The sequence below is a fragment of the Sphaeramia orbicularis genome, chromosome 21 (genome assembly GCF_902148855.1).
Source record: "Sphaeramia orbicularis chromosome 21, fSphaOr1.1, whole genome shotgun sequence".
Classification (NCBI taxonomy): Eukaryota; Metazoa; Chordata; class Actinopteri; order Kurtiformes; family Apogonidae; genus Sphaeramia; species Sphaeramia orbicularis.
Window position 1 is genome coordinate 30,824,313 of NC_043977.1, and position 14,679 is coordinate 30,838,991.

The window sequence follows — 14,679 nt, forward strand, 5'->3', positions numbered from 1 at the left end:
TACATAATATATAATATATTCAATAATATGTTCTATCGAAAAATACATGACAGTGATAATTTAATGGCATATCTTCTATTAAAGGCAAAAAATAATACACTCTATCTGATGGTACATGTATGTGAATGTTCCAAATTTGTACCATTAAATCAGATTTAGTGCCGACTAGTGGGTAGCCTTTGTATTACTGTAGTTGTTATGGTGTGTTAACAAAACTGTGTAAATTAGAGAAAATGTAGTCAAAGGGGTTTGGTGAAAGCGATTGGTGTTGAATATTAAACATTAATCCAATAATTCAACCTCTAAGTAATAAAAGCACGTTTTACAGGGGTTAAATATTATCGTCTGTCTTGCGCCTCGATTTGCGACGTGGGACATGTACTCGATTGAGGAAATTACTATTGTCCGGTGCGTTCCTGAAGGCACCGCGGTAAATCAAGCTCTTTGTATTCCTCACACGGCGTCTCTCCGCGGCCATGGTAACACTGCTCCCAATACAGACTTCTGCTTCTATTAATCTACATTAACAAGAGCTTTACATGCAGGTATATGACTTATTTTCATATGGGGTATGTAGTTAAAAGAATTAGGATTCTAGACGTATGCTGTGTGTCTGTCTGCTTGTATAACGTGCTGGGAGGATTAAGTAGCGTTTACCTTATTTATTTGCCATGCGACTCGTTTTGTTTTCAGTCTGTGGCCTAGCTAGCAAGCTAGCAAGGAACAGCACACGAGTAGAAACGAGTTGAATGAAGGTGAACGGCGGCTTAAACTGTGTTTTGTAATGGTAATTATGGGATGAATATGTTCATTGTAAATCATAGTTTCTGATAGTAGCTTAGCGTTACTAAACTGCCGGTTAGTTAGCCGGGTTGTCATTACATTCATTCACTGGTAAACAGGTGACATGAAGGGAGCTGCTGCACTATCATGTAATTATAAGGATGACAATAAAGAGACTGCTCTAACTGGTGAAGTTCTGATCCAGATTTTTAAAATGCAGTCAAATCCTGCATGTACAGCAATATGGAGTGAATGTATTTTGGTCTGGCTGTGAGTCAGACCTATGTGACATTGGATTATTAGAATGAAAACATCAATGTGAGCAGCATGTTGGACTTAGATTTAACTTGAACTACTTTATATCTAGTTTCATCTGCAGGAACACTGGACAATTTGAGAAAGACTAAAGAATACTGTTGTATTTGTGGGGAGGAAGTATAATTTTTATGTTGTGTTTGACTACAGACTGGGTCTTATAAAACTTCATCATTCAAAAATGTTGGGGATGACTGGTTTAATGTTTGACTATGTGCTTGTTGTGTTATCCGTAGTGTTAAAGTTTATAAGTAACTAGCTTTTAATGCTGTCAGACAAATGTTATGAAGTGAAAAGTACAATATTTGCCTCTGAGAGATAATGAAGAACAAATATAAAGTACCCTAAAATAATGTAGAACAGGGGTCTCAAACATGCGCCCCGGGGGCCAAATGTGGCCCTCCAAAGGTTCAATGCGGTCCCTGGGATGAATTTGCAAAGTGCAAAAATTCCACAGTCAAGGCTGTAGAACTCATTTTAGTTCAGGTTCCACATACATACCAATATGAGCTTCAGTAAAATAATAACGTAATAACCTACAAGAAATAATAACTCCATATTTTCTTCTTGGTTTGATGTGAAAAAAATATTATATGGTATCTATAAATAATGACAACTTTAAATTTTTGTCTTTGTTGTAGTGCAAAAAATAACATTAAATTATGAAAATATTTACATTTAGAAACTATCCTGTAACAATAAAATGTGAACAACCTGATCAAATATGAACAACCTGAAATGTCTAAAGAAAATTAAGTACAATTTTAACTATTTTCTGCCTGTTACTAAGTGTTTAGTGTCTTTGTAGTTCGGTTCCATAATGCACATGTAGAAATGATAAATTGAGGCAGAATATTGTAAAAAAAAATTGCATTTATTTTTCTTGAGAAATTTCTGTTTTTTTCAGGTAATTCACATCTTTTTTTTTTGTTTGTTTGAATAATTTATAAAAGTAAGTATTTTCATAAATTAATGGGGTTTTTTTGCACTAGAACAAAGACAAAAATTTGGAGTTGTTATTATTTATAGGTTATTATGTTATTATTTTACTGATCCGGCCCACTGGAGATCAAATCAGGCTGAATGTGACCCCTGAAAGAAGATGAGTTTGAGACCCCTGATGTAGAAGTTGCTCAGATTTGTACTTTTGTACATTCTACTGCTATCAACCATTTTCAAACTGTGCTGATGTTTCTTTCTGCATATTGTAGCTGTTATTCAACATGAATCTGGCAGACATATGTGACAATGCCAAGAAGGGCCGTGAGTATGCTCTGCTGGGGAACTATGACTCCTCCATCGTGTACTACCAAGGTGTCATTCAGCAGATTCATAAGCATTGTCAGTCCCTCAGAGACCCTGCACTTAAAGTCAAGTGGCAACAGGTAAGGCCAAAATAATGCCCAGGATCCTTGACTGTTATTATTCCCTTCACAGTGTGTTATTATACTGTACCTCTGACATCTACACATTTCTCTGCTTTGGTTCAACTGTTTATGACCAGGTCAGACAGGAGCTGACTGAGGAGTATGAGCAGGTCAAGGGAATCATGGGAACACTTGAGAGCTTTAAGTCAGAGAAGCCAGTCGATATCCTTACCCCTCAGTTAGAGGAGAAAGTTGAGGACCCAGCAGTGTGGCCCCCTCCCACACCAGCAGAACACAGGTATGTGTGTTTATGTATGTGGAACAGCCTATCTGAGCCTGTTTACACTTGGTTTGGTACTTTTGGACAATTCAAACACAAGTGAACAGTCAGCTTTAGAGTTATTTTGCATAGGTTAGATAAGAACACAAAAATGGAGAATTACCAAACAGTACATGTATCAGCTATTCCAGTCATTGAGATTGCAAACCAGTCATTTGCAACATTTTTGAGCATGCGAGAGCTAAACAGTCACCACTTCCTGTACTGAAGGCCCATTTTAGGCTTTTATCTAGAGCTTCAAAATTTGGTGAAATAGTTATTTTGTGATGAATGTGGATGATATTATGTTACAACCCAGCTCAAGTTGTTATACTCAGACTGAACTTATTAACACTATATATTGCTATATTTTATGGGGCAGGTGCTACCACATTTATTAAGTATGTGTACTTTTAAACCCAACCATGCAAATTTGAAGCAGTGCAAAAAATACAAGAACCTAAAAGAAATGTTGTGACTTTCATGTTGCATGTCTCATATCCACCATGGACTTTTGAACTGCAGTCTTTTGCTATTCTGTAATTGAATGTAAAGTGTAGGTTCAAGTTTGTTCAAGCAGTATCGAGGTTCTTCAAGAGACTGTCCTTTTTTACCCTGTGGATTTCTGTGCGTGCTGTCATTTATCTAAATAAATGTAAGATTAAAGACATTGTTGTTATAGTTGTATTGATTTTAAAATTATTATGGTCATATACTGCACATCTACTAGATCTTGACAGTTGCTCTATAACTTGTTTGGATATACTTCCTATCAGCTGCCTGCTCAGGGGCCAGCCATTATTATTTATTAACATTATGAAATTCTGGGGCTCAGCTGGTTGTGTTGTGAGACATTTTGCATATTCTGTTACATGTAGCAACACACTGCGGCTAATCATGCTAATATGAAGTGGACAAATCCAATCACAGAGCACAGGCAGAGCTGATGTGAGCTTAATTTAACTCTCTTGACAGCTGTGTTTGCAGTCACATCCTGCCATCACCTACTCTGTGTATGTTTGTCTGTAGAAATCCTGTTGCAGTGAAACGTCCTAATAGTGCCGTGAAGCAGCAGCAGAAGAAGGACTCCCCTGCTATGCAACATCGAGGGGCGGGGCCTGTTAGCCGTGGTCAGGGCAACCCTAAAAGTGAACGGCCGGGATATAAAGATGCCCGAGGGACCAAGGCCAAAGATGATAAGGTCAGACAGTAGTAGGAGACTGGTGGGTGACAGTACTGACCATGAGCAGTCAGCGCTCTCAGCTATTCTGTGATATTCTATTCCTGGAATTTCTCCTTGTGGGACTAATAAAGGCATATCTTATTTCTGTCAAAGCACGTTTTTTTGGGGGGGGGGGTTAAATTATGTTTCCGTCTTCTTTCAGCAAACAAAGAAAGGGTCTGGAGAGACACCAGGGGATGTAGAGCAGAAAAAGTTTGATGGCACAGGATACGACAGTGACCTGGTAGACTCACTGGAGAGAGATATTGTATCCCGGAACCCTAATGTACACTGGTATGGCGGCACACACATTATATTATTTTGCTGCTGGGGCCGTTTTTCTTCAGATTGCTGACTGAAATCTCTGGGTGAATTGCAGGGATGACATTGCTGATCTGGAAGATGCTAAGAAGCTGCTGAGAGAAGCAGTCGTGTTACCCATGTGGATGCCTGACTTCTTCAAGGGCATTCGTCGCCCCTGGAAGGTGTGTGCACACACACAAATGTACTTGTCCTTTTTTTAAAAAAAAAAAAAAAAATCACATAGTAAAGTAAAAACAATTGTTGAATCTCTCTAACTGCCTATATTGTTGCAAGGAACTAGCAAGGGCTGTGTGATATGCCAAAAATCTCATATCCCTGTATCATTAAATTCATACCCACATAATGATACATTTTAAGATATTGTACATTTCGATAATCGGTCGACCTCTAATTCTATGACCCTGCGCTCTGATTGGTTGGCGTTCTGTGACGCTGCGCTCTGATTGGCTGACGTTCTGTGACGCTGCGCTCTGATTGGCTGGTGTTCTGTGATGCTGCACTCTGATTGGCTGACACTCTGTGATGCACCGGTCTGATTGGCTGGCGTTCTGTGACACTGCCCTCTGATTGGCTAGCGTTCTGTGACGCAGTGCTCTGATTGGCTGGCGTTCTGTGATGCTGCGCTCTGATAGGCTGGCGTTCTGTGACGCTGCAGTCTGATTGGCTGGCGTTCTGTGACGCAGCGCTCTGATTGGCTGGCGTTCTGTGACACTTCGCTCTCATTGGCTGGCGTTCTGTGACGCTGCGCTCTGATTGGCTGGCATTCTGTGACGGTACACTCTCATTGGCTGGCGTTCTGTGATGCAGTGCTCTGACTGGCTGGCGTTCTGTGACGCTCCGGTCTGATTGGCTGGCGTTCTGTGACGCTACGCTCTGATTGGCTGGCGTTCTGTGACGCAGCGCTCTGATTGGCTGGCGTTCTGTGACGCTGCGCTCTCATTGGCTGGCGTTCTGTGACGCTGCGCTCTCATTGGCTGATGTTCTGTGATGCTGCGCTCTCATTGGCTGGCGTTCTGTGACGCTCCGGTCGGATTGGCTGGCGTTCTGTGACGCTGCGCTCTGATTGGCTGGCGTTCTGTGACGCTGCGCTCTGATTGGCTGGCGTTCTGTGACGCAGCGGTCTGATTGGCTGGCGTTCTGTGACGCTCCAATCTGATTGGCTGGCGTTCTGTGACGCTGCGCTCTCATTGGCTGGCGTTCTGTGACGCAGCGCTCTGATTGGCTGGCGTTCCGTGACTCTTCGCTCTCATTGCCTGGTGTTCTGTGACGCTGCACTCTCATTGGCTGGCGTTCTGTGACGCTCCAATCTGATTGGCTGGCGTTCTGTGACGCTGCGCTCTCATTGGCTAGCGTTCTGTGACACTCCAATCTGATTGGCTGGCGTTCTGTGACGCTGCGCTCTCATTGGCTGGCGTTCTGTGACGCTGGGCTCTGATTGGCTGGCGTTCTGTGAGGCTTCGCTGTGATTGGCTGGTGTTCTGTGACTCTGTGCTCTGATTGGCTGGCATTCTGTGACACTTCGCTCTCATTAGCTGGCGTTCTGTGACTCTGCGGTCTGATTGGCTGGCGTTCTGTGAGGCTTCACTGTGATTGGCTGGCGTTCTGTGACGCTTCGCTGTCATTGGCTGGCGTTTTGTGACGCTGCGGTCTCATTGACTGATGTTCTGTGACACTGCGCTCTGATTGGTTGTTCTGTGTCGCTGCGACCTCATTGGCTGACGTTCTGTGACGCTGTGCTCTCATTGGCTGACTTTCTGTGATGCTGCGCTCTCATTGGCTGATATTCCGTGACGCTGTGCTCTCATTGGCTGACGTTCTGTGATGCTGCGCTCTCATTGGCTGATGTTCTGTGACACTACACTCTTATTAGCTGGCCTTCCGTGACGCTGCGCTCTCATTTGCTTGCGTTCCGTGACGCTGCGTTCTTATTGGCTGGCGTTCTGTGACGGTGCGCTCTCATTGGCTGACGTCCTGTGACGCTATTCTCTCATTAGCTTCTCAAAACAAATAAATGAATGAATGAAAAAAAGCCTGTTTTGTTTAAAATCATTGCTTCCTGGTGCTTTTTAAGGCTAAAAACTCAAAAAGGAGTTGCAAATGCCCATGTTCCTGTGACTTTAATAAAAGCCTCAAATAATCATAACTTTCACCACAATTTTTTGGAAAAGCATCCGTAAAATCAGGCATTTTAGGCTGCAACAGTCAAAAAAAAAAAACCCGCGAAATCCTGGTGGGACTGATAATTGAATTGATACATTGAATACCAAATTAGTTTCAGTTAGTTTTTTTTTTTTTTTAAAGATACCTTTTATTAAATGAATGACGGCAGTCAGCATGAGTGTCTGTCTGTTCATCATCATTTAGTTTCTTGAACATATTCCCTAACAAATGATATAACCATTCAATAATGTTTTCATCAAACTTTCTACAGTTTCAGATATGTGTTGGCATGGGTCCTCATCCTATTTTTGTCCATTGTCCAACAAATTTTCAGTTTTCTGGTGGCCATGGGATATGCCACCCTCTGATAGCTGTTGTTTGTATTTGCTGAAATGAGTTCAGTGTGGCTCTGTTCAGTGACCAGTTGGGGTTGCTCCTCAGTACCAGCTTGTGCTGAACATCATCATGTGAGGCCTTTTCCCCTCAGGCCCACCACCATGTGAGGGTCAATGTTTCATCGGTTATTAAAACAGCACAGTGCTTCACATTTATCTAATGTATGCATGTATAATTGTGGTATTTATTGAATTGTAATAGATTACCAGATAAAACAAAGGATTTATTAATTAGTTACAAGATAAGTATTGAACTACAAATGTACCATTCCAGTCACATCACATCTGCTCGTGCTCAGTGTCTAATTAGTGTCGATGTGTTCGATCATGTGATCTTCTTAGCATTAACTACATCACTTCAGAAGTCAGCGATACTTTTGACACAACACTGTTTGTTGTGTTGCATACATTTCTTAATCTTTGTGTCTTCATGCAGCTTTTATCAGTGTAGAAGTCTGCATGTGCTTTTGTTAACAGTGTGTAACCTTTTTCTTAGGGTGTATTGATGGTGGGTCCTCCAGGCACAGGGAAGACCATGTTAGCCAAAGCTGTGGCCACAGAATGTGGGACTACTTTCTTCAACGTGTCCTCCTCCACGCTCACATCCAAATACAGGGGCGAGTCTGAAAAACTTGTCCGTCTGCTGTTTGAAATGGTGTGTATGTTTTTGTGAGCTGTCTACAAAAATCCAACAATATAAAGATAAAATTAGTATGTTAACGTAGAGGCCTGATAACAAGTTTCTAAACCACTGTTTTCTTCAGGCCCGGTTTTACGCACCAACAACGATCTTCATAGATGAGATCGACTCCATCTGTGGGAGAAGAGGGACATCTGATGAACACGAAGCCAGCCGCAGGGTCAAATCAGAACTGTTGATTCAAATGGATGGTGAGTAGAGTTTGTAAGTGTGAAGATGAAGATGATGCTTCTGGATTTTATGCAAGAAATGAAAGTAATTAAAAAAATGATTCGGTCAAGAAACATGAAACGTGTAGGAGTGTCCCTCTGTTATTCTTGACAATAATCAGCCTGAATAGCTATAAACTCAGGACTTTTTCAACTTTAGAGATCTAGAATTTAAAAATGCTTGTGTAAATAGTATCTGTCATTAATGGAGGGTTACTACTTATAGGTATGTGTTTTTTTTGTTTTTTTTATATCTGGGAAGTATAACATTTCTCTGTAATTCAGAATAAAAACAAGGACACACAGCATTCATTTGCAGACTTAAAGTTTCGATTTATTTTTAAACAACACAATACTAATGTTTAATTTCAGGACGAATTATAAATCAATATTTGGTAGTATAATTCAGATTTTCAGTCACAGCTTTCATGCGTCTTGGCGTGTTCTCTCTCAGCCTTTTATAAAGCAGCCTGTCAGGATCTGTGCCTGTGACCCTCAGCTCCTCCTTGTCATAATCATTATTATCATTAGACTCACCTGCTGGCGCTGCGTGGCTGCAGCCAATTTCCACTGGCCTATTTAAGGATTAGGTTTGCAGCCATGCAGCGCTGGTCCATTTCTCCTTATCCTCTCCATAACCCGGACAATTTTCCATATTCATCCACGGACTCTGACCCCAGGTTTTGTATGTTTTTTTGGACTCTGTTTTTGCTTTAGTTTTTTGTGTTAGGTTTTTCGTTGTCTGGTTTTCTTTTTTTTATATTTTGCTAAATAAACTTGTTATTTTTTTCCCTTCAGTACCGAGCATTTGAGTCCTTTCTTTTCCCCCCGTTGTGACACAGCCAACACCAGTCTTTCTTACTGTTGGCTGCTTTGTGCCACTGCTGGAACAAAAATATAAGCAGCTCGGCTTCATTGGATGCCTCGTGACCATCCATCTTCCTCTTGATCACATTCTAGAGGTTTTCTTCGGGGTCCAAAGCTAATTTTTTCCTAAACTGTTTATTCTGTGAATACTATGCTCAATGTGTTTGTTTCTCAACCAGGTGTGGGAGGAGCCCTGGAGAATGATGACCCTTCTAAGATGGTAATGGTCCTCGCTGCCACCAACTTCCCCTGGGACATTGACGAGGCATTACGGCGACGCCTAGAGAAACGTATCTACATCCCCCTGCCCACAGGTGCCCACCTCTAATCTACTTATCACATAGGATGCACATTACACAAGTTTAATTAACTTCGATTTGTACTACGGAGTGTTTTTGTACTCTTATACTGCGACTAAACAAATCTCAGATGTTTCATTCTGACACCTAATTAATGCTATTGCGTGTGTGTGTTGAGAGCAGCTTCTGGTCGAGTAGAGCTTCTAAAGATCAACCTGAGGGAGGTGGAGCTGGCTGCTGACGTGGACCTGGACCTCATTGCCGAAAAGATAGAGGGTTACTCTGGAGCTGACATCACCAACGTCTGCAGGTGCGTGTAATTCCTACAGACTGTGAGATTTCAGCAGTTTATTTTCAGCTACACTGTGAAACATGGATCTATTAAATCTGGGTGCAACGTGTATGCAGACTCTGTAATGATAATACCTACCCAATCTCAGGCTACAACGCAAGTCAGACTACAAGAGTAAAACATCATCAGCACGTGTCACCCGTTCTGCTGCAGGTGTAAACAATGACACGAAACAGATGGTTGTGCTGTTGCTAAGTGGTATTCCTATGTACTATGACTGCATCATAAAACGTCATACTACCATTAATATGGACAATATGCAGCTGCAAATCACAATACTGGTTTATGTTGTACAAACATCATATAAACCAATATAAAAATATTTTTAAAAAACTTGCTAAAAAAAACCAAAAAAACTTTGACTTAGATTTTTCTCTGTGTCACTGAATGCAAACTATCACCACAGACAAACTGGACAATTAAATCGTAGCCTTTTGCATTTACGTTTATAATTCCAGAAGCTAATGCTGCAATTGTGATTTAATAAACTACAGCTCTTCTGTTTACATAAAATAATCCAAAACTGAGAGATGGGAGGAGAATGTGGACCCATTTGTGACACTGGGAATGAGGTCAAGTTGGGACGCAAATTTTGCAAATAAAGTTTGAGGTTAGGGTTTTTAGCAAAACAAATGTGTCACTTTAATTACATCATTTATTATTGAATTCCTATTGACTGTTAAGAAATTAAAAACAGCAAAATCATAGCTCAGTTTTGCCATGTTTTTCGTGGGACAGACCAAAATCCCACCAGATATACCCTTAGTCCGTTTAGGTTCATACAGTCTACTGAAAATATAAAGGTTTTCTTTTTTGTCAGACAAATAGAAAAAGTTGGTTTTTTTTTTTTTTTTTTTTTTTTTACCTTGACATGTTTCAGCTACAACCTGTAGCCTTCCTCAGAAGGGTCCCTTGATGTTACTGTGACGTGTCGTTGTCAGCTGTTTTATCCAGGTTTGCCAGACAACAGGGGACAATTATGTCTCCTGCTGCCTGGCATCCCACAGAGGACAGCCTCCCAGTTGTGGGATAAGACATAGGATCCCTCATCCCTGGTCATGGTCCTCGGGGCCCGTTTCCTGATTTCATAAAAATCAAAAAAGAAAAAAAGGAAACCTTCAGATATACTGTTATAGAGGAAGGACTTGGCTTGTCGTAGTCACATAAAAAGCCACACGTCACTAATAACAATGTCTTTGTTGTTTCCTAAGTCTCATTTTAAAGTCATTATGTCAGTGTGAACGTCAGCATACATAACACTACCTGACTTTGACGCAAGAGCAATGCAATAGAACGTAATTTCATTAGTAGATGTTTTCCTACTGTGACATGTCAAGTTGTGACATATCATCAGTGAAAAATGGATTATCAGTCTGTCGCCTTCATGAAACACCATAGCCTGCTTTCTTATAAAATCCAACCACTTCCTTGCTTTACACACTGGCAGTTTTAAAAGCACAGAAATTGTAATGTGTTGACACTGCTACTGGATGTGTAACTCTTATTAAAACATACATCCCTTTGTAAATATGAAGTGGGGATACAACTGTTACACAAATGATATGCAAATGTAAATAGCTGCAGGTTTTGTTAAACTGCCATTTAAATCATATTAACCATAGACATTGTAATTTTTTAGTGTATGTGTAAGTGTATATGTATGTGTATGTGTGAGAGATGGACCTTTACAAGTGTTTGCATTAGAAAGTGAACCTGATGTACAAAAAATGTGAATGTCACAGGCATCACTGTTCCGTGTGGTAGAAGTTATCTGCTCAGTAGAAAAGGTGTGCTTAAAAAAAAGGAAATCAGGAGCAGAGGTTATTGTGAAAGTGATTATACTGTTAAACCAGATGCATAAACAGATTCAGACCCTGTACATGCAGATTTATGCAGGGGATTTTTTTACATCAGATAAAATGACTGTCAGAACACTGCATATTTGTTCGAAATGTTTTCTTCTAGGCCGTCTATTGTTGTCCTTGGATGCACTCTCACCGCAGTTTGTCTCATCAGTGCTCTCACTTCGCAAACACACGCCAATATGTGTATTTATCGGGCTTTTACACAACCTTCGATGCATATTCAAATTGATCTTGAAAATATTGATGTTCTTGGACCAGGGGACAGGCTTTGAGTTTTATTGTTACCAAGGGAACACTCAGCAGGTCTAGTTAAATGCAATGCAGCGGTGATGGATACAAAGTGTGCATCACAATATGTTTATGTGCTGAAGGATGAACATTAACATTTGACAGAACACTTTTCTCTTTGTTGTCTCGTCCTTGGTCTGAGTAATGTTTCTCCCATAGTTGTGTTGGGGATGGCAGGTATTTTGTTTTACTCAGGCCTTCTCTTCTCATCTCTCTTTGCGTTGTTTGAAGGTCCTTGAATATGTGTGTGTGCCTTTTGGCTTCGAAACCCGGCTGAAATATTATGGATTGTAGAATTTAGGGAGCATAGTTATCCATTTGTGTGTACGTGTGAGTACTTTGTTAGAAAGTAAGTTTGCCTTAACCCTCTCTTAGACTTAAACAAACTTTATTTAGCCACGAGGGAAATTACTTGGTCACAATAGCTCAGTTGCACATAAAAACACTGTGGAAAAAACACTAGCAAGAAAGGAAAGTTAGTGTGACGAGATAAAGCAATAAATAATATAAACAGAGTACACTAATAAAGCAGAAAAATACAAAATTTGCATATATTCAAACAGGAAAATGGAAGTAAATATACACTGTATACATACCTGCCTGTGTTTTTACATCAGGGATGCATCGATGATGGCTATGCGTCGTCGTATCCAAGGCCTGAGCCCCGAGGAGATCCGAGCTCTGTCTAAAGATGAGCTGCAGATGCCTGTGACCATGGAGGACTTCACCCTCACACTCAAGAAGATCTCAAAGTCTGTCTCTGCTGCTGATTTGGAAAAATACGAAGCCTGGATGGCAGAATTTGGGTCCGTATAGAGACAGCGTAAGCTCACGTGGAACAGGATGTTTAAAGGTACGCTTGGAGAGGATGGAGTATGCATCTCAAAAGGAATGAGATGATACTGGACTGTTGACTTTGCACCATCCTTTCCATATCCCCTTGCTAGTTACCCTGACCATCAGTCATTCAGCTGCTGAGTAAAGAATGGGATGACCCCTTCTCCTACATTGAACTTTTAATATAAGAAGTAGCCTGACATACAGACACGGGTAGAAAAGCGCACTAGTCACACTTACATATTGTCTTAAAATGTAAATTGTATGTTTGAGCACTTTTATCATATTCCTCCCAGGAGCTGATGTATTTACTACTGACTGATCACACTTGAAGAACCACATCGTCTGTGTTACTGTATGTAGCGACGGCTCATTTGTTTGTGTTATTTTTTGTTGTTGTTGGTTTAAATATGTGTTTGCAATTTAACTTATGTTTAGACAGAAAAATGTAGTCAAGCTGGAAGTGGCCACCAGGTTTGTGGATTGTTCATTAAAGAAACAAAGAGTGGCCTTGATGAGATGTTGATCTCATAATAATTTAATTGTCACTCTAAATTCTCACCTGCTTAACAGTCCCAGTGCATTTACAGTGTAGGCAGAATGATGAAGATCTATATTATTGGATTTTATCACTTTCTTCATTATTCGGACTATTGACTCAGTTTACCTTCAGGCAGAGATGGTGCGGTGTGTTGAGTGAGAAGAGAAACACGCTGAATCTGTACGGAATCTGTTCTTCCTGGACGTTTTTCTGTGTTTTTTTGACTAGTTCTGTATTTTTTTTTTTTTTTTTTTTTTTTTTTTTTTTTTTGCCTTTTCGCATAGATTATCAATGTCAGTGTGCAAAGGCAAATCAAAGCTAAAAGGTTCCTTCAGTGCACATTCCCAGTGATATTTAGAATATATTCATTCAGTACCCAAACTAACATATCATTTTAACTCAATTATTCTACGAAACTCAGGTTCATCAAATGTAAAGTGTGACTGTTTATACATGACTTTGAAGGTATAAGTTCTGCACAATTCCAATAGGGGTTCACTCTCTAGTTTTCAACTATATAACAAGTCTAAGTTTGCTCAGTTGTAATAATGACAAATTTGTAGAAATAGAAGCTCACAGTCTAACTGTAAACCAGTGGTTCTCAGTCTTTTTCTGTGGGGCCCACCTTTGGAGGATTAAAAATCTCCAGGCCCCCCTCAACCCCAACAACATTCTAACTGTGGTGCAATTATAACTTTTATTGAAAGAAACATCAATATCGTAACAATACTTTATGCTTTTCCTAGAATAATTTGTTGTGGAAATGAAAAATAACTTATATTTTTGCTTGAACAATACATATAAACTCAACAAGACCGCTCCCTGAGCCAATATTTTTCAAATAACATTAGGCAATGCGCAATTATCTTACAACTATGACAGTAAAGTTACTTCTTTTATTTAGAACAAGCCCTCCTAAACGCTGCAGTAAACCAACATGAATAAGGCCTGAATAAAATAAAAATACAATATTCATGACAACTGAGCAAATTGTGTGTAGTGAAGACTGGTATGGTTAAAAGCTCTAGAAAAATCCCTGTTTTTTTTTTTTTTTTTTTTTTGGTCAAGCTATTGAATGATTATTTTGATATGACCATCATTCCTTGACAGGTTTTACATGACCTTTACGGTATAAAAATGGCTCAACATCAGTTCAGATCAGTGTTTGTTTTTTGTTTTTTTTTTTTTGCTGTGAACTGCATTTTAGCACATATTCATCATGACCTTTTTCAGTTACGCTTGTGGTAAATTTAATGTAAGTGACAGCACACAATAATCCATCCATCCATCCATTATCCACCGCTTATCCGGGGCCGGGTCGCGGGGGCAACAGTCTAAGAAGGGATGCCCAGACTTCCCTCTCCCCAGACACCTCCTCCAGCTCTTCCGGGGGGACCCCGAGGCGTTCCCAGGCCAGCCGAGAGACATAGTCTCTCCAACGTGTCCTAGGTCTTCCCCAAGGTCTCCTCCCGGTGGGACATGCCCGGAACACCTCCCCAGGGAGGCGTCCAGGAGGCATCCGAAACAGATGCCCAAGCCAACTCAGCTGGCCCCTCTCGATGTGGAGGAGCAGCGGCTCTACTCTGAGTTCCTCCCTGGTGGCTGAGCTCCTCACCCTATCCCTAAGGGTGCGCCCAGCCACCCTGCAGAGGAAACTCATTTCGATCGCTTGTATCCAGGATCTTGTCCTTTCGGTCATGACCCAAAGCTCATGACCATAGGTGAGGGTAGGAATGTAGATTGACCGGTAAATTGAGAGCACACAATAATAATAATAATAATAATAATAATAATAATAATGGATTAGATTTACATAGCGCTTTTCTATGAATGAAT

The 14,679-nt window shown here is 40.6% G+C and overlaps 1 protein-coding gene across 3 annotated transcripts; it reads left to right on the forward strand.

The window, feature by feature from the left end:
- The first annotated feature begins 435 nt into the window (after positions 1 to 435).
- On the forward strand, positions 436 to 13,051 carry katnal1 (katanin p60 subunit A-like 1). 3 transcript variants are annotated; one of them, XR_003934357.1, is made up of 12 exons: positions 436 to 545; positions 2,310 to 2,483; positions 2,603 to 2,763; positions 3,814 to 3,985; positions 4,170 to 4,300; positions 4,386 to 4,491; positions 7,382 to 7,540; positions 7,650 to 7,776; positions 8,841 to 8,975; positions 9,144 to 9,270; positions 12,083 to 12,807; positions 12,893 to 13,051. XR_003934357.1 is itself a non-coding variant. In XM_030125226.1 (11 exons), the coding sequence occupies exons 1-11, from the start codon at positions 540 to 542 to the stop codon at positions 12,279 to 12,281; spliced, it is 1,497 nt and encodes a 498-aa protein (XP_029981086.1). In that variant the 5' UTR covers positions 436 to 539; the 3' UTR covers positions 12,282 to 12,817. The 3 variants fall into 3 exon arrangements, 2 of the variants coding, with proteins under 2 accessions (XP_029981086.1, XP_029981087.1); XM_030125226.1 differs by lacking the exon at positions 12,893 to 13,051 and having other exon boundaries at positions 12,083 to 12,817; XM_030125227.1 differs by lacking the exon at positions 12,893 to 13,051 and having other exon boundaries at positions 4,173 to 4,300; positions 12,083 to 12,817.
- Positions 13,052 to 14,679: the final 1,628 nt, after the last annotated feature.

Excerpts from the sequence above, each read along its gene's own strand:
- katnal1 (XM_030125226.1), top strand. Across the intron at positions 4,301-4,385 it reads CGGAACCCTAATGTACACTG|GGATGACATTGCTGATCTGG; the intron begins GTATGGCGGCAC and ends GGTGAATTGCAG. Across the intron at positions 7,541-7,649 it reads TCCGTCTGCTGTTTGAAATG|GCCCGGTTTTACGCACCAAC; the intron begins GTGTGTATGTTT and ends TGTTTTCTTCAG.